The sequence below is a fragment of the Mycteria americana genome, chromosome 3 (assembly GCF_035582795.1).
Source record: "Mycteria americana isolate JAX WOST 10 ecotype Jacksonville Zoo and Gardens chromosome 3, USCA_MyAme_1.0, whole genome shotgun sequence".
Taxonomy (NCBI): domain Eukaryota; kingdom Metazoa; phylum Chordata; class Aves; order Ciconiiformes; family Ciconiidae; genus Mycteria; species Mycteria americana.
In genome coordinates, this window is record NC_134367.1 from 130,395,291 (window position 1) to 130,420,986 (window position 25,696).

At 41.7% G+C, this 25,696-nt stretch overlaps 1 protein-coding gene across 3 annotated transcripts in view; it reads right to left on the minus strand.

Moving 5' to 3' along the window:
• CCDC85A (coiled-coil domain containing 85A) overlaps positions 1-22,372 on the minus strand; it is an 82,750-nt gene extending 60,378 nt beyond the window's left edge. Inside the window, exons 1-2 of one of the 3 annotated variants that reach the window (XM_075496986.1) lie at positions 21,793-22,372; positions 18,170-19,085 (exon numbers count right to left, since the gene is read on the minus strand). In XM_075496986.1, coding sequence (XP_075353101.1) covers positions 18,170-19,085; positions 21,793-22,011 — 1,135 coding nt within the window. In that variant the 5' untranslated portion in view covers positions 22,012-22,372. The remainder of the gene's footprint in view (positions 1-18,169; positions 19,086-21,792) is intronic. The other 2 variants (XM_075496985.1, XM_075496984.1) reach the window with 2 other exon arrangements.
• Between the last annotated feature and the right edge of the window lie 3,324 nt (positions 22,373-25,696).

Genomic DNA, 25,696 nt, shown 5'->3' on the forward strand with positions numbered 1-25,696 from the left:
TTGCTTTCTCCTTTTTAAATAGGAAAACTCACATTTAGTAGCAGAGTTCGTCAACTAACACAGACTTCTCACCAATGCCATGGCAGCAATTGTTTGAAAAATTGAATATTTAATAATGAAAGATTTCTGCCTTCCAATACACAGGGGAAGAGTCCTGCTTTACAGAAAGCTCTGGTAGAAGAGTACAGGCTATATAAAAAGAAATTTACATTTCTACACTATTAACTGCCAGAATTGCTAAAGTAGCTGCAGTCATACTTCTCCACTCTCAATCACAAGAGAAGACTTGCAGTAGGCACCTTCAAGTGCTCGAGACACCAAAAGCCATGGGGAGCTCAGAGATGCTACGGAAGTAAAAGTCCTGAGCACCCACCATGCATCGGTCAGGATGAGCACTACCATGATGGCAGCTACACCGTGGCTGGCAGATACTATAATAAATCTCCTATTTTTCATCTGATAGCAGAACGAGGGGGAATGGATATCAAACTGATATCTGCGACTGACTAAAAAACTGCATAGTCATTAACAAAACCCTTCAATTATTATATTTATCACCCACAAAAAAGTGACATATAGGTGGTCATTACCTACATAATTTCCTACCATTTCAAATTTGCAAATGCTGGGGCTCTGCTTGCCCCTATAATCTAATTCTGCTCTCCTGCACCTCTGTTTTCTGGAAGCAGGCATACTGTTAAAAAACAGTGCAAATTCACCATAATCCAACTTTGGGTAACTGGATTATGACATTTTCCCTTCTTCAGAGTCCTTCACTTCAATGTTTTCCTTTCTTCAGAGTCCTTCACGTTACAACCTATGCACTCCTTAATATAACTCTGAATCTGTCTAACCTCATCTAGTTTCTTTTTCTCAAAACCCCTCAGAAACTACAAATTCTCTTCTGAGCAACTTTTATCATCTGTGCTCACTAGGGTGCGACTCAAACCTCCAGCATCAAACACAGCCTGCTCCCATTACAGCTACAACACTACCTTCATATCTGAGTGACATTTCCCCAGAGATGGCAATCAGCTTCTGAACCCAGTTTCAGGAGTGAGGAGAAAGGAGATCCTGTTCAGTTCGTCCTTCTCTTTCCTTTCCGCTTCCAGCAATTGTGCGCTTGCTACTCCACCTGTAACCTCTCTGGGGAAGAGAGCTCTCTGCCTCTGTGCTCCAGCTCCCTGAGCGTGGCTGGTGGAGCTGCTCACTCTCTCTCCTTTCCTGGAGACTGAAGATGCTTCATCCCTTGTAGTGTTTTACAGGGTATATGGGTTGTCAAGAGCTCTGTACTTGGTTCAGTGTTTCCAACAAAGCAGAGAGAGAGCCTGACATGCTTCCACTGCTACTAAAAGCTGCAGAAGCAGCTTCTACCGCATCTTCCGTGAGGGCGGGAGCCCAGCCCTGAGGTGATCAATGAAGGCAGTGCCCCAGGGAGAGAAAGGCCACAGTGGTTTTTTGACTGTCTTCAAACCTGGACTGAGAGTCTCCATGTCAAATATCAAACTTATTGAAAGCAGACAGTGGAAGAATAGAACTTCTTGAAAGAAAAGTTGCAAGACTTCCTTCAGATCAGAACATTATGGGCAAAAAGGGATTGCTGCCTGCTTCCCCTGGAATAAATTTCTAAGTCCCAGCTCATATTTCCATGGCACCACTTAAAAAAAACTACCCTGCTTCTAAAAGCCTGTGAACTCGGTCAGAATGTGCAAGTGTATAAAGTCAGCCACCTGCATAAACAAAAGCAGTACCAAACCCTAAATGATTTCATTAGCTAGATCAGCATCTCCAACATGACAACACGGCAAGTCATTTTGTTTTCAGAAGAAAGATTACAGCACGCGTATCCGCACACACGTGCATTTCTGTAGCAGCACACAAGAGTCTAAAACAGGCAAGCGGTCATTTATTCTAAGTAGCAAGAGGTGCTTCAGGTGGTGTAATACAACCTGCCCATATGCCTAGAAGACACGCTAGGATATTTTCTGGCAGCTTGTCTTCCAAAGTCTGCCCAATTCCACCTTTATGTGCACTCAAGCTGCTGGGAAGCAACAGGGCAGCACAAGACCCCGTCATCAGTCTGGCACCAGCCCTACACCTTAGAGCGTTTCCTAGAGTGGCAGGTAATATGGGTGATGCTTATCACACCCATATCTTGGCAACTTACTTTACTTCAGAAGGACCACATTAATTAGAATCCTTGCTTTCCCACCGCTATGTAAGAAGAGTAGTTTTAGATCTGCATCATTCCCTGAGAGAAATATTTTTGCTCATTTCTAAAGAAGTTTATTTAACAGGCCAGTTAGCCTCCTGCTAATCATCTCTCATGCTGGATAACAGTCTAGCAAGATACAAAAGTATTCTAGTTATTCTGCTCCTCTAACTTTTCCAGCTATGCCAAATTCTTCAGTCTCAGAAACATTTTCAGTTTCCCTTCATTGTATATAGATGAATGTGTTGCTATTTTACATTTTTTATGTATGTTCATGACTCAAGCTTCATGTGGCTCAGGCAGAAGAAACACCATCATTTGAAAAGTGCATTCATTAGACTGAACACAAAACATGAGACGTAACCACTTACCATGTGAGTATTCCGGATGCTGTATTAGAGGATTCTGTGTCTACTGACTGTCAGTGATATCCCAAGAGTTCAGCTTAAAAATAAAAATACTATTTTGACCCTTCCAAAATAGCTGGGAAATGTTTTGATAAACTATTTTCTTTTTTATGCAATTATCACTATTATATTTCTTACTAGTCTCTTTGAATTTCTAACCTCTTACTGTTCATTTTTCTTATTTAGAGCCCACAGTTTAATTTCTTGACCTACATTCAATAAAAGTTTACAATGACAAAAACATGATAATCCCATGCTGTAGTTATAAAATCAGTTAAATACATTAGGAATGTTTTTACAGGAGAAAATTATATGGCTCTGCAGAAAATTTTACAAGCAAAGATATTTAGACAAGTGCTACATCAGAAGTAACACCATATGTTCCCATACTTCAGCATGAAAGACAAAATGCCTGTAAAATGAGAAGCAATGAATTTTTTTCCAAAAGCTGCTGCCCTGAGAACTTAAAAATATGCACTTATTTCAAGTACCAAATAATCAGACCAATCTAATTAGGAAGGAGATAATTAAAAGACTAACAGGTTGCTAAATCATGCTCAGGACACACAACCTGGTGTTTGCTCTAGTTTATAAGTAAGATTAAAATAGCAACAGTACCAACGTCTCTTTAATCTCTGCACAGGTTTGAAACATTAAATTGCACTCAGACCACATTTCATCATAAGAAGTGCCATTAAAAACTCACTACTTAGCATGGCAGGAAGCTGCTGTAATTGCAGTAACTTTCTACTCATAACAAGAATTGTTACTGTAGTCCTGTCATCACATATCACTGACTGGAAATGTTTAGCCTGTCATTTTTAAATGTCAAAGCCTGATTCCCCACTGAGTGTACATTACTACGAAGCTTTAAAATCCTGGACTTAATTCTGATCGGTGCCATTCATAAACATTTTTAGAAATGACTCTGCTACAGTTACTTTGTGCAGGAAACCTCCATCTTTGGGCAGACAGTGAGAACCTTTACCCAGTCTTCCCTCAAACACAGCCGCTGCTTCACATGACTTTAAGTAAACATTTCAGACTGCAGGACTTGATAGATAGCAGCAGCAACCACCTACCTGCTAGAAATGAGTCGACCGGCACTCAGCCAAAAAACGTCAAAATACACTAGTTCACCAAGTTCCCATCTTCCACATCTGCCAAGTCACACAGATGTTCAGACTGAGACTCGTGGAGATTTATATCTGCTAAGTACTACTTCCCCTGTTCCCTGGCATATTCACGAGATGCTACGCTATTGATTGATACTAAGGGCCAAACGACCATCTTGCCAAAATATTGTCTTGCTCATTTTTTGAGCTTATAAGAGCTTTCATTTTGAAATTTTATTCTGATGAAAAATGAATACGCCTTTTGATTGTACCGGTTAGCAACGTGAAATCCCCAGCTGAGAGCTGACCATGCCTCCGATTCAAATCAGCATCTTGATTTCTCAAATGAATACAACTACAGTTACACAACTACACTGCAACTTTAAAAACAGGCCACAAGAAACAAGACAGAAAAATACAGCTTCCTCTAGTAAAGCTATTACAGCACTTCATTTGTACTCAAAGTTTGGATTAATTGTAAATCGCTTTATGTGCAAAGACACTTTTAAGCACCCCTGTAAATGCAAAAGGTACATTAACAACTTTTAATACGCCTGCTGCACACACACACAAAATATAATTAAAAATAGCTTTGTTCCCCACTGGCTTGGTTCGCATAATTCAGGAAATTCAGGAAGGAAGGAAACATTGCCTTAAAAGTTGATTTTGAAAGGAAACACATTGAAAATGTTTGTATCAAGCTAATTGTTCATAAAGGTGTTTTCTAGGCATGTGAGTAACCTCAGCCCCAATTTTTACACCACACTTGAAACAAACTTATCTAAGAAAAAAGCTGTTAGAAAAGTGGTATGAGCTAATGGAATAATCAGTAGTTAAGACTCAGGAAACCTGGATTTAAGGTTTAGCTGGTGGCTGATTAATCCTGTCTTGTCATTTGTTTAGCCCATTGTTCTTCACGCACAAGATGACGATCACAATATTTGCTTCCTTGGTAAATTGTTTTGAGAACTACTGATAAAAAGTTCTAAGTAGTAACTGGGCACTACGAACAGGTGTCAGAGTTTACTCAGGTTAACAGCGCATCCATAGCTCACTGTGCACATCAAGGTCTCAACTTCACAAAGCCATTTTTTCTGATTTTGTGTGATCGATATCTTGGCTGTATTCACACAGGTAAATCAATGCATGTTCCACACATCGATGCTATCCTGGTCAACACATGAGAGATCTCCAGAACTACAACTGCCATGAGTTATTCCATCTCCAGCTGAAAAGCCAAGGCTCTCTAGTCAGAGCTGCTTTACCTCCTAACTGTCAAGCAAGGCTCATCCACAAGCCTCTGCAGGCTCAAACTCCACAGTCAGAAGCTGGAGCAAGGAGAGGACTTTCTGATGGCTTTCCACAGCAACCAAGTGAGCAAAGAAAAACAGCAATGTCCTCCCCACCTCTAGCTCCCCTGGCTGGTACCACAGTCCCCACCTCTGAGATCACAGACTTGCTTTGGACCTTTCAGAAGCTCTCAGGACTCACTGAAGCACAGAAGCAAGCTTACACAGCATGAAGAGCAAAAGTTTTTGGCCCAACAGATTGGGCCTGAAAAGAACAGACATACTGCAATGGCAATTTCCAGAAGATGCATAAATGTCATTAATCCGATGACCAATATGTTAGAGATTTTCAGTCTTTCCCTCCGCCAGATGTTCATGAATTCAGCAAAATTTAAACATACCACAGACACACAAAATAGATATCACTGAACATTTATTTTGGTGGCTTTCATATCTGATATATACTTGGGTTTGGGTTTTTCAGAGTTCAGCTTTGTGTTTGAGGGTTAAGTTTTCCACACAATACACAATTAAAAACATGTGTTCACAAAACCAGAGCGAGATAACAGGATACAAGATCTGATGACCCCACTGCAGTGATGCCATACCAGAAAGCAAAGGGAGCCATCTGAGCAACGAGGAGTGCACCTCGGCTTTGAGGAGGGCAGAGGATGCTCAGATCTCTCAGAGTACTCCCCACCCTACAGGAACAGGCATAAGCAAACTTGCGTGCAATAAAATTGATACCAAGCCTTATCTGACTAGCTATCACTAAGATCTCATACCTCCCCACAGTCAGCCTCTAGCCCAGCTGACTGGTTTGCAGCTACCAGGCCACATCTTGCAGGGTGTGGAGGATAAGCACCGACAGAGTTGGAAGTAGACAGGCCCACAGATGAGAGCTTAGTCAGCATCATGTCAAGCCAAGATCTACAATCTCATCCGTCCCTCGACCTCCACAGATTTGCAGCTGGCTTGAGCCCTGAATTAGAAACACATTTGGATTGCTAAAGGGATGCTGTTTACATGCAGAAGAGAACTGGGCCTGCAATCCGTAGGTCAAAGAGCTACTTCTGATTTACACCATTAAAATAGAGAAATCTATGTTTGTCGAAATGTCTTTCTTTACTTATGCAACAAATGTCTCTGGATGTGGCTAAAATTGAGAATGTTCTCAGCTTTATGCTCTCCAGATTCCTGATCAGACTTCTGGAGCTGCAAAGAAACTGTCTCTCAAAGAATCTTTCCCACTGTGCTTCACCAGATATAATGGGACACAAATTTAGCACTTAGTAAGCACTGTATCAACAGTCATGCTAGCTAGATGAGTAAACCACCTGGCTGGTTTATTCATCATCCAACTAGCACGACTATTCACACTCCTGAGGCACCTGAATACTACACTGATGGGTAAAAACAGAGACACAGTCAGGCTCAGTGTTTGGAATGAAGATGCTCCTGGTTCCCTGGGAAACAGCATTTCCTAATAAACAGAATACAAATATTATCTGGATTTTTCTCACTCCGGGCAGTGAAAATCTACTAATCACTTTCATCTTCCATTACAGATCCTTTCCCATGAGTTTCAAGAGCCTCTTGCTTCCTATGCATCATGATGTATTTCTGAGCAATATTGCAAGAACAAATCAATTAAAATCTAACAAAATTTTGGGGGTATTAAAAGCACTTAATTAAAAACATTAAATTTGAGAGCAAGTGTCACTTGACTGCATCTTCACAGTCAACACCCTGTTTCTCCTGTAACAAAGACAATGAATATCCAAAAATCTCCCAGTAGGTTTAAGCAACATGTAGGATTGATATCTAACATCAATTAACTGAAAAATACATCTGCTAAGTGCACCTCTACCAAACACAAAGCAGACAGAGCCAAGGTTTGCTACATTTAAAGTATAGATCTTTTCATATTGATAAATTCAACAGATATTCTGCTTTCAAAGCAAACAGAAATTATTTCTCATTCATTCTTCACTAATCCTTCAAATATCCATCTTCCAAACTGATATCAGCATCAACTCTGTCGATTTTATTAGTTAAAAATAACATAAAATAAAATAAAAACACCATCAAGCAACAGAGGTGGAATAGAATATGTTGCCCAGGAAACTGACTCTTAGCTTCAGTGCCTGAAGTAGACGTTTCCAGGTGGCAGCTGATAAGCCTTGACTTATCATTTAAGTACAATACACTTTGTTTAATTTGGATTGTTGTAGAGTTATCATTAAAGAGGGTCAAGCGAGTCCTTTTGTGCTACATCTCTTTTTGGACTTCCCCAAGTATCTTTTCAGTATTCCATGGGTCTACAACTGGATGTAATTGCAGTAGTGTGATCGATACAAGGAGCTAGCACTGTCCAACTCATTCTTGACAAAACCAGGATGATGTGGAGTGACTTGAGAGGATAAAACTCTGAGATCCAAGCTTCCAAGATAGTCTGATCAGTCACTTCCATGCTGTCAGGCAATCCAGCAATTCATTTTTATCAGCCTGAATACAACTTTCCAGTACACTCTAAAAGGCTAAGAAATCTTTCCATTTTATTACTTCTATAGAGAAGGTAAAATATGCAAATACCAATGCCTTAATGCTGAAATTAGGATTCCTTTTAATATGCTCAAGATGCTTTTTGTCCTCCTAGTCCTCCAAAATACTTGCACATGCTACAGTTGCAAGCAGTCACAATGTAGCATTCAGCATTATTGATTGGAGTGTAGATCAGGTGTCAAGTTCCAACAACAAGGAATAAATCAAAAAGTTCTTAGCACCTGTACCTGGAGGAGACACAGATTCTGGTATCTTCTGCTGTTTAGTTAAGACTGCAGAGCCTTTGGTCTTGGTGGTTGGAGAGCTGGTTAGGAAAAAAAATATTGTTGGAACGCTTTGCTTTCATGTTGCCTTTATGGACCTAATGATATTGCAAAAACTTAAAATTCAAAATTTAACTTCAGGTTACAAAAAATCCTAAAATGGATGCAAGCAAGATGAATGACAATAACAGACAAGTGACTTCATTCAGAGCACTGCAAGAGCATGGACATTTAAGCGTCTTGCTTCTGTCTGGGCATCCAATTTCAGTGCAAGTCAGGTGCCCAATGAGGAGTGAAGTGCTCAACTACTTTGAAGGATCTAAGCCAATTTTCAGATTCTCCCTCACAGCATTCATACGCTTGTGCTTGATGTATTCAGCTGCCTTCAGTGAAATGTTCTTTTTCTCTCTCATAATCAAACAGTATTTTGAGAGACCCATCTTAATGTCATCGGTAGTGTTTTCAGACCACAAAAAGCATGAGATGGATTTTTAACATCATTAAGATTTGTTTGTAAAACAAAAATAGACTGAGAAACCGAGACAGGATGTGGATCACCAATCAATGCTTTTCTCCAGGCTTATCTGAACTTCATATAAATGTGAGCTACCTAGTGATGAATCGGCCCTGTAACCTTTGTAAAAAGCATATCTGTTTTTTTCTTTGAATCCAAGTTACAAAACATGTTCCACAAGCCTACAGCAAATGTTGATCAAGGCAATTTTCACAATTCACAGGAACTTAAACAGATGCAGTGAGAGAAATCCAGTGAGTTTTGAGGCCAAACATTTGAAGGAGGTATCTCACTATTGACAAAATCAGACAAGTTTGATATTACAAGCATAAAAGCTCTGGAATAATTTGGGTAACCTTGAAGAAGTACCAAAACAGGGAACTTCAGAAGACATTCAGTATTGTTACTGACCTGTGCTGGTTTTGGCTGGGTGTGCCGGGTTTGGCTGGGACAGAGTTAATTTTCTTCACAGTAGCTAGTACAGGGCTGTGTTTTGGATTTGTGCTGGACACAGTGTTGATAACCCAGGGATGTTTTCGTTCCTGCTGAGCAGTGCTGACACAGAGTCAAGGCCTTTTCTGCTCCTCACCCCACCCCACCAGCGAGTGGGCTGGGAAGGGCGGCGGGGCACAAGAAGCTGGGAGGGGACACAGCCAGGACAGCTGACCCCAACTGACCAAAGGGCTATTCCACACCATATGACATCGTGCTCAGTATATAAAGCTGGGGGAAGGAGAAGGAAGGGGGGGATGTTTGGAGTGATGGCGTTTGTCTTCCCAAGTAACCGTTACACGTGATGGAGCCCTGCTTTCCTGGAGATGGCTGAACACCTGCCTGCCCATGGGAAGCAGTGAATGAATTCCTTGTTTTGCTTTGCTCGCATGCACAGCTTTTGCTTTACCTATTAAACTGTCTTTATCACAACCCATGCGTTTTCTCACTTTTACTCTTCTGATTCTCTTCCCCATCCCACCGGGGGCGGGGGGGGGGGGGGGGGGGGGGGGGGGGAGTGAGCAAGTGGCTGGGTGGGGCTTAGTTGCCAGCTGGGGTTAAATCACGACATGACCACATGGCTCCCTGTGCTTTTGGCTACAACATTTCTCTTACTCTTGACAGTGCTGGAAGAGTACTGTGTTTGATTAGTCTAAATAACCACTTAAATTATTATATGGACTTTTACAAATCAATATTACAAACCTTGTCACCATTTTTCCCCCTCTGAGATAATATTTGTAATAATTCAGTGCAAAGTTCACACAAATCATGCAAATAAAAAAAAAAGGGTTGAAGAAACAGGTACTTGCTGAAGTACACAGGTACAAAACTGCTGGTTCCTTCCTCTCCCCAAGAACGCACAGAAACAATGCAAATATGCCAGAAGTTGTACAGCAGAATTGACAAGTTGAACTAAGACTATTTGTTATTCACAACCTTCACATAACTGTTCATCTTTTAAGACAGCCTAGCTCAAGATAGCAGCTTTCCCATTCACAATCAATAAATTTGCAAACATTTTCATGCTGTGTACCAAATGCTCATGGATAGATCTCAAATCACGATCCTGACTCCTTTTAGTGTATCTTGCAGAATTAAAAGTACTAAAAAAAAAAAAAAAAAAATTTTTACAAAACCACTAAATGTGCACAGACTAGTATCATTAGTGTATTTATTTTTTTTTAAGGAAGACTTTAGTAGATATCCTTCCCTCCAAATATTAATTATACTTGTATAATTAATTTCCTCCAAAACAGATTACTGTTATTACTAGTATATCTCACTGTCTTTCAGTCCCCCTGCCCAAGGCCTCTTCCAGGCTAATCCTTCCTTTTTCTCATTTTGTTTGGTGTCTTTCTGTTATGATACTGGCCAAAAATCCCATCAGAAGTGATCAGATTTCAAAAGAAGAAATAGCACAAAGAGGGGAAAGGGAGAAGGGTGGATTTACCTCCTCGTTTACTTAAATATGCTTTTAGATTTCTCGATTGTGAATGCCCCAAAGATTATAGAAGATTCTTAATTCATGTATATAAAGGAACCAAAGAACATTACTAAAACCCTTCACAGTACTTCAAGTTTGCACTAACAGTGAAGACCACATTAAGTCCTTGAGGAACATTACAAGCCACAGCTGGAGAATGACTGTGTGGAAAAATTGCATCCACGTAAAGAGGAACAATAACCAAAAGAACTACCTTACAGAAATTAGAAATTGCCACACTGGATCAGTATTAGTATTTTTAGTATCAATTTTTATCAATTAATTAGTATTTTTAGTATCAATTAGTATTTTACCTCCCCACCGCCCCCGGGACCAGGACCAGCTGTTTTAGATAGAGGCACACAAAAACTTTTGCCATTAACAGCAATAGAACAACAGACCAGAGCGAAATTCACCCTCAGTTTCTATTACTTAGAAGCTGATGTTCGTCTTAAACCAAATGAATCAGATCTCTTCTCCCAAACACCAAGGATTCTCATATTATCTTTGATTTTGTATTATCCAAAGGAACATATGATACATCTCAGGACTTTAACTCTTGTTGGGCTCTCTGCCATTTCACAGCAATGAGGGTCTGGCTAAATCTGCCAGTGTGGCTTAAGAATTTAGTTACAACCGGGCATCCTATTAAAATACTTCTCCAAATTCCATGGTACAGTGCTCTATCCCCTTTTCTCCACTAAGGCTTAATGCCGCAGTTATCTTCAGACAGACAAGAACGCTGATGGTTACACAGTGGACTCCTACAGGTTCAAGTATAAGGTTGTGGTAAAATCGATCATACCACAAGCACTGTATAATTTGGTTTTAATCTTTTCACAAGTATGGATGTGGTATATTAAGATGTACTTCCTTCTGCATTAAGCAGAATTCACAGCTCAGTGTTTCAGTCCTAGCTGATTCTCTTAACAGAGCCCACCCTTTAACTATTCAAGAAGCACATGCAGACAAGATTTATATCAAGATCATGACTTGAAGATAATTCTCAATGCTCTCTCAGTAACTCTATATCTTTGTATATAACAATAAGACCTAAGATAAGCTATGCTTCAGTTTACTAATTAAGACATGACTTACTAGCTCAGAAGCCAATGAATTTTCATTGCTAGAGTCATTTTCTTATGTACACAAAGCTTTATTATACCTCATTAAATACCCTATAATTTGGAATGCCTCACTGTCCTTGACACCCACCAATGTCTATGCACTTTGTGTGTGAATGGTAGTACAAAATTTTAATCCCACACTCTGACTGCTATGCTCTTCCCTAATTGTTAACCCATTCATCTCCAATCCCTGCACAACCTGCAGCCACTCTCCATTCTTAACTTCCTAATAAAATTAAAAAAAAAAAAAAATTTCCATTAATAGATAGAGCAGAAAAGACAGGACACCCTTTGATTAACACACATAATATACCCTACAAGGCTGAAGTTCTTAAGCAAGCAGCACTTACCAAGAGTTATTATAATATTCTAACTCTGCATTATAACTGCCAGAGTTCAGAGATTTTGACAATTTAATCACCGTAATATTTCTAAAAACATATTTTACTATTATAAAATCATAACACTGTAACTCAGAAAGCTGTGCAAAGGACTATGTTACACGAGGTCCTGTCCTCAGGTTAAAGGTCCAAGGAAGGTCTCCAAGCAAGGACTCAGACAATGCTTTAATGTGAGGACTCTCCATTCTGGCACTAATAAAATAAAATAAAATAAAAATCTGCCCACATACTTCAGGCAGACAACACTAACAGCCGTGCAAGCTCCTGATGAGCTCTCGGAGGTAACGGTAAATGTCTTGCATCTTGACCCAATCACCATGAAAAATAAATAAGCTTTTCTATTTGTCTTCAGTACATACCGAAACGAACTCCCACTCACTACTCAGAAAATACATTATTTTAAAAAACATACAATGAAATAAACAAAACAAAACAAAAAAATCAGTATGTCAGATCCATCCCAGGTGTAACACTAGTAGAGTCAGGGGATGTGCACAAGCGCTGGCTTGCGGAGTGTTTGTCAAGACACAGTCAATAATGGCACTGTGATTTATTGTTAGCCTTTCACTTCTGGAGGTCTGTGGTCAAATGTCAGTGAAGTTCCAACAGACACTCAAAACAAGAGATACGGCCACACATCTCAAATTAATCAGCCAGCCAGCATAGCTGCTAACCTCCACTTCGTACCGGTTAAATGCTTGGAAGATAAGGGCACTATTTACAGGTCTGAAGGGAGAGATACTGAATGGGCTATATCAGCGCTTCTGTGTAACTGTGGTATGCCACATGAACTGGGGGAAATGAGTAACTGACTCATTGGCAGAAGCTATATAGTCATCACCACTTCCCTCCCACCTTATTAACACAGACACCCCCATCACAGACTAACAGACCTTGTTCCAAAAGAAACGCGGTATACCGGTGATGGTTTAAAGATAATATATCTATATTCTCTACTCTGATTCTTGCAGTGAAAATGTCATTGCTTCCATCAAAGAAAGACTGAATTAGCATCAAGTCCTTACTGCAAAACAACGTCATCTGTGTAGCAGGACATGCAACCCAATGGAAAAAGGAAACAGTATAAAACTTGGAAGTAGTGACTTCACAGAAAGTGCTGTGTATCGCATGTGGCTGTGGGGTATTCATAGTCCTGTTAACAAGAGAGGCTGTTCAGCTGAATCCTTCTATACCTCCCACTGTAACATGTAGTGCCACTGCCTATCTAGTGTCAAATAGACAGGGATAGAAGCAAACCTGTGTGGTCAGCACCAGTCTGTTTGCCGCTTTGATCATCCACTGAACTTTTCAGTAACCAGAGTGCTGGAACATCCATATAACTGTTTGAAACTAGGCAAGGTTCTTTACAAGGAGAGGCACCGGTCTTCCCATTAACATATCAATAGTTTTGCTGGAAGGATGATCTACCTTATACTAAAACATTCAAACCAAAACTGGTTTTGTCAGTGAAGTTAAGGATACGTAAGCATAAACTTCCCGCAAAAGCCCTACAACATGAGTTTCTAGTAGGTTCATTGTTTTGATATTACAAGCCACATTTTCAACTTGATAAATTACTCGATTAAAAATTAGTTTGGTGATAAATGCAGTATGCTCTAGTCACATACATATTCACATATCATGCCCCAGTTCTCTTAAGGTGTGTAATAACTAAAACTAATTTACAAGTTTGACATAAAACCTATGGAATTCAATTGAAAGACTCAGATTGACATGAAGTTTCAGAGCTCTACACTTAAAATAATAAACTTCTGAAATAAATAGTAGATTACTTCATACTGGCAAGCAAAAAATTCTGTCAATCCTGTAGCCTTTGTTTATACAACAGGTTACTCTCGAGAGTAAGTAATGCTGTATCAGGCTCCCAGTGGCAGATGTACAGTGGTGGGTGCCATCAGGAAAGCTCAAGTCACACACAAAGTATTGTACACTGCTATTAATGACAGGCAAATTATTTATTTCCATTTCTACTTTAAGAAATATAACACGTAAGCAAACCTACATCAAAACATGACATCATTTCACTATTTGGCCAGCAGGATGTGAGCTATTTCCACAGAGAGGATATCACTTAACTCAGTAACATTATTATAAGTTTCTTCTCTCCGAAGTCATACTGCAGTTTCCTCTTTTTACTCAATGCAGTATTTTATTTTCCTTATAAGAAGCACATTTATAGCAGAAACTGTTCAGAATTTAAGCTGAGTCTCCATTTAGCCTACAAACACCTTTGCTCAAGGAGAGGTGCTGTTGCATTTGTTCTGTAAGAATCCTCACACCTCCAGCAGTACATATAGTGCTAGTCAGCAGTTTTACTTCTCTTCATTAATAACCTCAGCAGGAAGCGAAAAGCACATATGAAAGACTTCTGATACTTTCCTTTCACGCAGAAGTCAAAGCCCAGAGTAAAACAAAAGACTTCTTAAAATAGAAAGTTTACAATAAATTGCTTAGAATAAAAAACACCACTTAGATTGCAAATGCTGAAACCACATTAATTTATATAGAGGCACTTATACCCCACATATTTGTGTCAGAGTTAAATTGTCATGTATTATTCTAGGTTGCATAAATGTTCTCTTTAAAATGTTTTTACTGCTGGTATTTTGTCTTCTAATTTCAACAATCTTTCTATCCCAAATACCTCTGTGCTCATTACCCAGAATGTTTAGGTGTGATCACAGCAAAAGATTGTTATCATGTTTTATTTGGTTAGAGGCTTTAAAATGAAATACAGATGTTTTCAATTAACAAACATCAAGCCAAATTTAGCTCTCATATCCCATTTTCTGTCACTCCAAAGGCTGAGGACACCCGTTTCAGAAAACTATGTAGGAGAACCCTGAAGTAATTTTTTTTTTTAAAAGCTTTATAAATCTTATAAATGAAAGCTGACATGTCATACAAGAAAAAATACTAAGATCAAACCTTTGAGCATAGAAAATGAGAAGAATTATGAAAGGAAATGTTATCACCTCATCCTTTATTCCTTCAGCTGTGCCTGTGGACCAAAGACAGCTTCAGACTGAAGTAACTTCCCACATACCTCACGACAGCTCAAAATATGCGTGAAGCCCAAATGATTAATGCATATACCATATCCTGTAAAGCAGACTACAGCTACACATCATATTTCCGATAGCATTGTAATATTATATTACAACTGCTTTAACTTTAGCTTAAGAGTTTGTCAGAAACCTGCAAATATTCTAACTCCATTCCCCGCGTCTTTACATACAGTCAAAGTTCTGGTATAGATAACGCTACAGCACTGAATACATTGCTTCCCTGTGGTCACGCAAGTGCTGACAAGACCAGAACTCCAGGTAAATGGGAGCTGTTAGCAGCATATGGAAGCTCTCATTTCAACAGAAATAGCCAGGCTGTTTGCAAACACGCTTTCCAATTAGGAACAGCAATTTCAGGTAGACAGTATAGTACTTTTTAGAATGAGGTCTGACGTGCAGAGGAATACCTTCTCCTCTCAGACCAGATTCAGAGTCAAGACCAAGGGAGATAGGACAGGCCTGTACTGAGTCTGGCAAGTTCTGATTACATAGTTAAAATATATTATTCTTTTATTTACAAAGGAGTCAAAAGATATTAGTCTCTGCTATTCGTCATTTAGGATCACAAACACTTCACTCTTGCTGCTCAAATGACAGTCCACAAGTACTGCAATAAGATTAGAAGTGCCCTGCAAAACAATCACACAGATGTGCCATCAAACATCTATGAGCTAGATATACTCCAAATTTTAAAACAAACTAGGTTCCACCAACATGATATAGTATACTTACTACACAATTTTGGGATAAGAATTGAAAACAGCATACTTTTATACTGCTCATCAGAGTTTAGGGCCAGGTTTCCATGCCATTTTCTAACTCATGTTTTCACAATTTCACCATTCCTTACAATGGATACAAGAGATCAGGATTTTCATTACAGCTCAATGCATAGTTCCCCATCTACACTCGATTGGCAGGTTCATGTATACAGGTATACACAGAACATGCAAATTAAGATTTACATATTACTTTCACAACAGTAACAAGTGATAATGGTCAGCACTTTTACCACTTCCATATTAACTGTTCTTCTCCACAACTTTACAGCAGCTGGCAAAAATCAAAACACAAAAAACGCCAAATGATTCAGCCTTGCTGTGAAGACCAAGTATTTTCCTGAAGTTTAAGGCCTCTTCCTCAAAGCAAAGCTGTCAAGAGTTTTACCACTGACCAAGGTCAGATGAATGTCAGAATTAAACCTCATGCTTGCATCAAATTATATAAATACGAAAGAAAAGAGGTTTGACAACTTACTAGTGAGAAAAGTCCTCTGCAAAAATGATTATATAAAGTGTAGGACAGGCAAAGCTCTGATTAAAGTCAATAAACAGACTCCCAAATCACCAGCTGCCCTCTCCAGCATCTTGTGGCCCGAGTCCAAATTGTAGATAGTTGAAATACTCTGCACAAAGGATGCCAGTCAACTGAGGTATAAAGTAACAACATGCTTTCATTGCACTGTTAATAATATGGCCGAGTTCTTAACAACACTATTTGGACCAAAAAAAAAAAAAAAAAAAATCAGAAAGCCCACCATGTTGGGAGCAGAAAAAACATATATTTGTCTGTGCGTGAGTTTTAAAAATATATACTTAAAACCTTAGATCTCCTTTCTACATAACCAGTGACTGGACTAATGAACATCATGAGTGCAAGTAAGAAGTCACTTTTAGGAAGTCTGGTTCCGTACTTCACGCTACTTACAGTCAGGTCAATTTTAAACAGAAAGAACTGAATGGAGAAAGAAATACAGTATTTAATGGAAGTTTTGTAAGACCAACTTTTATAACTGATTACACATCTTCACACAGTTGTCATACACTCATCTTATTAATCATTTTAACATCATTAAAGAGAAGTCTCTACACTTACCACTTCGGGGTTCGTCAGCCCTGTCAAGAATACGCATTTCACTGAAAGTAATCTGGATTTACCACTACAGAGCAGGTTATCTTAACTGAAGGCATTCTGTAAGTTAATCACAATAGGTAAATGGACCGATGTGAGAGCGCACTGTGATAAATGATGAGGACAGCACTCGGCACAGAGCTCACTGTCTCCTCCATCTCACAAGCAGATCCAACAACAAGTGGTCAGTTCCACCGATGTCAACACAACTTCTCACAGCTGCTTATAAAATGGAAACACATGAACTCCATCCAAGACAACTTAATAAAGCAAAATCCTCACTTTTGTCAGTGCTTGACTTCAAATCTAAGTGTAAAGGTCTGAGGAATGGGTTTTCAACTATGACGCTAATTTCCTTCATGAAAACATCTCAAAGCACATAGAAGAAACAAAATGGAGCAGACTATAGAAATTCTGCTAAGTCTATAAAAAGTTATTTCTACAGCATAGTAGGATGTTTGAACTTTGTTTTTAATCATTTCATTTGCTGTATTTCATTAATTTCAATATTGTGGTAACCGCTTGTCTTTCAAAATAATACAATACTTAAATTGTGCCTATCTTAAAAAAGAGCAATTAATTTCAATCAGTGAGGACACACAGCTCTTAAAAGCTAGGCATGTTTATTGGGTATCTTTCTAAAATGCAGCGATAACAACACACAAAAAAACCCCTTAAGATCTTCCTTAATTTTTAATTTGTTATAATTAAACACATGCAAACTCAAGGCTTTGAAAAGCTTTAGGAGCTATCAGATTCTTTTATATTGAGCGTAGCTCTTCATCTGGGGTCTTTTCCAAAGTTTATGGAAAAGGATATAAGAAGCCTTCCATCAATAAACAGGAACTTTAAAAATCTTTAAAGCTACAGACAGGGTAGGTTGGGAATGTAGAAATGGAATTGGAGACATTCACCCCCATTCTGCTGACTCAAATATAGGCAGGACAAGAAACACACGCAATTCCTCTCTGATGTAAACAGAAATCTACCCAGGGACAAACAGTTTACATCTACCAACCACAGAGCAGGATCAAGGCCAAGAGCTGCTTCTTGATACCTTACACCAACACTCAAGACACACTTTTCCTCTACTTTTTTAATCCACCCTACACCTGCTGGATGGACAAACAGGTATATTCATTCCGGTTAATTCACTTGCTAAAGGAACAATGCTTACACCAGACTTGTTACCTTTCATTTCACATAAAACATTATTCCTTTTCCAGAAACAGTTGAAATAGCACTGAAACTACCTTAGTAATTTCTAAAGCGTGTTTGCACTAAATATGTTGACCCACCATTCATTCCATTGTATATACTTCTGTGGTGAGGTGATAGGTCATCTGTTACTTGTCTCCTGAGGGTACCTTCTCTGCTGCTTCCACTGAGATGTTTGAGATGCTCTGGGCTCCCTCCATAGTGTTGTTTGAGATGCTCAGGGCTCGTACCCCTCACTTTGTGGAGATGTTCTGTACTTCCACTTGGTGTGTGCTTTTGAAGATGATCTGGGCTGCCACTGCTGTGCTTTTGATGCTCAGGGCTACCACCAGGCTTCTGCTTTTGAAAGTGTTCAGGGCTACTACTCAAAACATGCTTTGGGATAGTTTCTGGACTGCTGCTGCTGTGCTTTTGTTGTTCAGGTGCTTTGACAATGGTTTTGTGATGTTCTGGACTTGGTCCTTTCAGGTGATGATCAGGACTGCCAGAACTCCTAGGCTTCTGGAGGTGTTCTGGGCTGATACTCCTGTGTTTCTGATGCTCAGGGCTTCCTTCCCCCCGAGTTTTTTGAAGATGTTCTGGACTAGTACTTGGATGATGTTTATGATGGTCCGGACTGTCTGTACTTCCTGTGCTGGAAGTACTACTCCCGTCACCGACATCTCTTATGTAAGTACTCGTTGCAGTTAACTGGCACAGGCTGATTTGGCTGTCAATAGAACTCCGGCTGCCTGCTCCACCACTTTTCTCCTCATCCAGCAACACACACAATTCTTTCAGCTCCAGGTTTTCCTTAACCACTTCTTCTTGTCTCACTTCCAATTCTTTCAGCTTCTGTAAGTATAAGGCAACCTCTTTGTGCATAACACTAGCACTGTATCTGCCCAGTCTCTGCCATTCACGGGACACCTTCTTGCCTTTCTGTCTGTCATCATCCAGAAAGCAGCAAAGGTCTCTCAGTTCTTGGTTATCTTCTTGCAGCTTCTGGTTGATATCCTTTAAAAGAAAGATAATCATGACGGAGAAGTGTCTACAAGAATTAACATTATACCATTACCGTTATACAAGCCAGCGAACAGCACTGCTATAAACCCATCACCTAAGCACTCAAGTGAGGCATAAATAATTGCGTGTGTAGATCTGGAACATTATAACAGCATCATGCTTCAAAGAAACAAAGCTGCTGTCTAGTAAAAAGTGACTATAACATGAAGCTAATCTTGTTATAGTTCAAGTTCATAAAATTGAACTTGAATCTAGTTCAAAGACTAACTTCTGACACAGTGTAAAAGTTTCAGGTGCTTAATTAATTTTCATGCTAAATATCAGAATAATTTAGCTCCCAAACTGGGCAAAGATCATAAGCACTCTCATGATGATCTCACTCCCTTGAGAAATATTCACCTGAGAGTTATTGCTGAATAAAACCAGAAGGTACATCAGAAATTGTGATCTCACTTAAGTAATTAATTATTAACATTTATACTCTCTATTCCCTAAAGCATATTCACATATAAAGATGAACTTTTTAGAGATTTAAAATATTTGGGGTTTGTTTGATTTTGTTTCAGATTTGCATAAAAGAACCTTGTCAGTCATCACTTCATCAGAATTGCTTTAACCACTCTGAAATAAAACAATTTGCTTTAATAGAATTTTCACTCCTAACAAAATGAAGTACGTGATTCCATACCCTTCTTTAAGTGAGGAACAGTCTGAAGCAAAAATGTTCAAGCTATTACTACAGCAGAATAATATGCCAAAGAAAACATCTTCAGTATTTTATCCTACTAATTTTACTAAACTGGCTTGCGACCATATTTATCTTTCTCCCATCTAAATATTCATTCCTTCTTATGTATAGTATTACAAGTAGAGATTACCCACAATTGTTAAAAATCTAGCCTTATGGAAAGACCATTTTAGCACTGTTTCTTAAGAAACGGAAGCTTTTGCAACTCCACTGGATTTGTGTGCATGCATGCATGTGTTTGTCTGATCTTTGCCTCAAAATAACTTTGAACTTGACCAGTTTCAACCCATATGTGACAAAGGAGAAATCTCAATGAAGCTACAAGGTATCCTTAAAAATCTGTGCCGGTGAGAGATATTTAAAATGACCCCATGGTGGAATAAAAAGAGTTTGAGTGGAAGCCCACAATTCAACAGTCAGAAGCAGGAGGCACCCATCCACCAAATCCAGGCACGGCTGGTCGTTGTTACTCATGGATGAGTTATTTCACACAGGACAAAGGAGGTGGATGTCCGGACACCAACACAGGACTCAAAATCCCGTTCTGCCAAATTCCTTTTAAAAGTTCCAGCTGAGGCATCCGAACAAAAGGTGGAAGTTAAACATCGCTTAAGGAGTTCAGAATTGAGAGAGGAATTTGTCACTCCTTCCTACACAACTTGGTGTGTTTTGTTACTTATCTGGATGATGCATAAATCTGTATGATGTCACAACACCTCTGCACATAACCAGGAGAAAGATACTATTGTTGTAATTTCACTTACATTTAAAATGTAGGCTTTATTTTTACTAAAATACTATCATTGATTGGTCTTTTTTAGCCCCAGACACCACATGTCAAAAAGAGCAAGGGGACACACACACACTCATACTTCGCGGAACAGGAAAACTTGGGAGACAGGAACAGTCTCCCCCCACATGCTATGTATTTTATGCCATACTATTATCAAAGACACTTTCTCAATAATTTAATTGTTTAAAGCCATTCTATAAGTCAAGTACTCTCTTCTAATGTACTCTCATGTAACAATTCAGAAGCCCACACTGCATCTCTGTCTCTCCTCTCCTTCCCTCCAACCTCACCTCACTGAAGGAATTTCCTAAAAAGAATGGCCTTTCTCAAAGCAACAAGCCAGAGATAACTTTCTAGCTCTATAGTACATGTGTACATGCTACATCAGGGTAATTATCTGCAAGCAGTCACACTATCTTCCCAATCCTCGCTATTGGGAAGGAAACATTAGGGACTATGCTTTTCATCCAACCAAAGAGTTAAATTAAGAAGGGATAAGTCATTACAGACTTGGTCTGCCTCTCACTGTAGTCTGCAGAAGTATGCAATCGAAAATGGTTTGATCAGAGATGCATTATCAGATGTCTTTGTCAGACAATAAGCTAGGGATTGGTTCTGATCATCCCGAAACTGAGCCCAAGGGTTTGCCATCACCTGCCATACGCTGCACTGCATCCTGGAAATGACCAGCTCTCTCCAGCAGCCTACCAGACTGCCTGACAGATGAGCAAGTCATCTTAAAATAGTGACAGAAAATAGCATAAGCTACACAAAACCTTTTGAATGCCTACAGCTCTGCACACTATTCTTTCACGTGCACTTTAGACAGGATCGTTTAACCTCACTTAAAGACCAATGAAGTCTAACACTAAAGTGACAAGACTTAAGTGTTTTCATCAACCCAAAGCATACTGGGGCAGAGCGTACAACAGCTGTGCTCCACAGCCTGCTGAATAGTTGGTCATCTCTTAACCGGTCACTCGATTTTTAAGCGGGATCAAACGCTATTCACTCCAGTCCTCGTTCACTTTTCATGCGATTCTCGGTAACGGCTCCTCCCAGACCATCCACCTGATGAGATCGCTCCCGGCGGGACGGGCGGGGGACGCGGAGACACCGCAGAAACTTCAGGGGTCCCACCCCGCCCACCCCGCTACCTTCAAGCCGCGGATCTCGCCGAGGTGGAGCTGGAGGCGGCGGTTCACCTCGCGGATGAGGTTGCTGTGGTCCAACATCGCGCTCATCTTCTCGGCCTCGGCGCGACGGAGGCTGCGGATCAGCTCCTCCTTGCTCCACTTGAGCAGCTCCTCGTCCGACACCTTGGACAAGTCCTCGGCCGGCGCCGCCCCGCAACTTTCCGCCGCCACTTTCGACATGGTGGCGGCCCGGCAGCCCGGGAGCACGCCGCCGCCACCCCGCCGCCACGGGGCTACAGCCCTCCCGGGGCCGCCCCCCCGCCGCGGCCGCAGCCGCCCCGCGGTGCGCAGGGGAAAGGGCAAGCCCGGAGCCCGCGGGCAGCTCCGGCGGGAGGGTGGGGTGGCCCCGGCTCCAGCGCTCGCGGCGGCGGGGCCGGGCTGGGGTCGGGGCTGGCGGTTACGAGGGAAATCACTTCTGGCCCCAGGCAGCGGATCCTGGAAAAAAGGAGGAAGAGGAGGAGGAAAGGGTGTGGAGGAAGCCGGGCCACACTCTGGGGAGCAAACTTCCCCCGTCGAGAGGGGGAAAAAAAAAAGAAAAAAGGAAAAAGAAAAGACCAAGACAAAGGAAACCCCAACAAGCCCGGCTCTTTCAACAGGTCAGCGGCAGCAGCGTGCGCATCGTCCTCCCTGCTGCGCCAGGGCTGCCCGGCCCTGGAAGCGGTGCCTCTCACGGTAACCGACGCCGCTCGGCTGAGGGATGCAGGCGCGCCGAGCAGGGAGGATGCGACGTCCCGAGCCAACGCACCATGGCGGAGGGAGGGTCGGGCCGGGATGCGCGGCGGGCGGCCCGGCTCCGCCGCAGCGGGAGGAGAGGAGCGGAGCGGAGCGGAGCGGGCGGGCGCTGCCGGCGCCAGTGGCGGGCGCGGAGCGGCTCGCGGCTTTTCAGCGGGGCGCGCGCCACGTGCGGGCGGGGGGAGAGGGAGAGGGAGGGCGGCGCTGTCCCCGCGCGGCTCGCGGGCGCCACCTGCCGCGCGCTGCCCGCGCCACCGCCCGCCCGGGCCGGCCGCCAGCCCGGCGGGGGCTGCTCCGAGGGGGCCCGGCCGGGCACCGCCCGTCCCTCCCGCCCGCACCGGGGCCGGCAGTCACGTACCCTTGGCTGCTCCTGCGGGCGGCCTCGCGAGGGTGCGAGGGGATGCTCGGAGGAAGCCCGGAGGGACGGAGCTGCCGCTGTCGGCGCCGAGGCCGCCCCACCGCCGGCGGCAGGCACACCTGAAGAGAGCATGCTAGCGGGCCCCGGCCCCGCCTCTCCATGCCGCCGTTTAGGAGGCACTTCAGTGAGCGGGTTTACATTTGGGAATCAAAGGTACGAACACAGCCACCCTCGTCTCAATCTGATCCCTCCACTGGGGCGGCTTGTGCGAGGTCACATTACATCACCAAAAGCCAGCACCACCTCAGCTTTCGCCTCATCTTTCATTTACAGTGAGAATACTTAAGCCTTATAGAGCTGTTATCAGACAGAACTAGATACAGCTCCTCGTTGCAACTCTTTACTCAAGCTGAAGGTCGCATGCCATGAAATGAGCTCCCCACAGGAATTACGATTGGGATATTCGTATTTCTTCCTTGAGAATATTCAGTCGCGGTGCTGTGAGAGGCTTGCATTTCCCAATTTGCTGAGAGATACAAAGACTCTACATAAATCTGCCTTGCAGACGATTTGAGACTGAAACTTGATAATCCATTCATGTTGCTTACAAAGAAAGATGATACGATGTATCTCAGTGGCAGAAGTGGATGAACTGAAACGATTAGGCAAATAATTGGTTGAATTCCCATTTTTAAATTGCCTAGTTCCCCTGAACAATCCCCTGCAGGCAGAGGAGGGTGCCTCACTTACTACCTCCAATTTTGCAATTTTATAATTACTTAGCATTAAAGAAGATTTCTGATTCTTGAGGGGAAAATTTAAAGTGCTTAGTATCAGCACTGATGGATCACAAGGTTGTAGCCCTCCCGAGCAGGGTTGGCTCTGCGGAAGGCAGCTGGGGAACGTGTGCCCTGCCTGTCCCACCACCACTGCCCCAGCTGGCTCCCTTTGCATTTTGCTGCCTCAGGCAACTCTCTGCTCTGCCTGGCGGAAGGTCAGCCCATGCCACAGGACTAGACTAGCCAAGGACTGTTTTCTGCTCTGGTCCTATTTAAAAGTTGCCACAAGAATAGTTAAATCAAACGCTATTCCTTTTTTCTTATTCCTAATCTCCTTGAACTGTTACTTGATCACAATAAAAGTTCTCCTGCTCCTATCCACCTTGGGCTACACTTTGCATTTTCAGCATGCCAAAAAGTCCTACATGTTTTCCCTTCCCAAGCGCCATTCAGAGATGTTCTTTCAGCTGATCCATTTTTCATGTACCTCCACTTTCCCAGAGACATGCCAGACCCTCTGGTTCCATCCAGCTGGGTCCCAGGACGACCCAGCAAGGGCAGCCCCAGAAGCCCACACCAGCTTCCTCCCGTAACAGCCACTTGCCAAAGTCCTGGCGTGGGAATCGCATTTGAGCTGCTCCCATAGGAACAGGCTGCTACTCAGGACGCAGGAGAACTACCCGCCACCCCTACTACAAACAGTGCCCGTGCTGCAGAGTGAAGCACAAAAGGATGGGCATGTTTGCTGAGCTGCAATATGAACCCTGAAGTCCACCACTGTCAACAAGAGTTTCAAAGCATGAAGCTTTGCCATCATGAAATCCCATTTCCTGATCAGCGCTAAGTACAGTGTGAAAATTTTATTTTCTCTGAAAATTCTATCACTCTCTTAAGTCCTCTGAAATTTTTTCCACTGTAAAGAACAAAGCTTTAGATAAAAGCATCTGACCAGCCACAGCAAAAATACAGTAAAAGGCCATGAAAAGGAGCTGTCATTTGTTATGCCCAAATATATTCCATTTTAATGCAACCAAAAAGAACAGCTTGGGGGAAAGGCAGCAATAAATAAAGGCTTTTCTTATTCTTCTAATTCACCATATTAGTTGAAAGGTTATATGATGTTAGATTTTTAAATGTTCCAATATATTTCTTTCCATGAAATAAACAGTTGACTGAAAAATGTCTGAAAATTTTTAATCCAAAAGCTTCAGGAAAGAATGTCCACTTGCCTCAACTTAACGTTAACAGCATTTCTCAGGAGTAGCATTTCATAGCTTTTGATCACGGCGTGCCATGGAAAGCATGGATCTGAGAGGAACAACTTCAGGGAACACTGCGTTCTCCACCAATATGAAACACCTCCACATTTGTGTTTTCAGGAGGCACAGCTTTATTGTATAGACACAAAGGTGAAAGGAGAATTCATAAAGTATGCCCATTAGAAATAGTTTAATAAAGTCAAACTTCAAAAGTTTGGGACAAATGTAGCTCTAATAATGGAACCAAAAACATATCAAGTGAAACTAATCTGGAACGTTTCTATAAGGAGAGGATCTAATTTCACATTCACTCACGCTTGTGTAACAAGATCAAAACGAGAGTGGGAAGTGCGACATAATTATTCCCATCTCCTGGCAATTTTAAAACTTCAGTTTCAGATAGTCCACCTTATTGCTCAAATGCCAAGTACTTCCCTATGCCTGGGCTGTTATCGCCAGTGGTGATGACAACAATTGCCCCGAAACAAGCACTTTATTTTTCACATTAAAGCTGATTTTTTGCAGTCCTGTCTTACTCCCCTGAATAATTCTCATTCACAGGCTGAAGTGGAGAGACTAGGCAAATGAGCTAGGAGATTGTGGTGCTGGGATCGCCGCAGCCTTTGTCCAGTGGCAAGGGGGATGGCAGTCCCCCTTCCTTTCAATTCTTTCACACCGCACGCCAAATGCTAGCAGCAATATGGACCCGCATCCAATTAAATCTCCATAGCTGACCA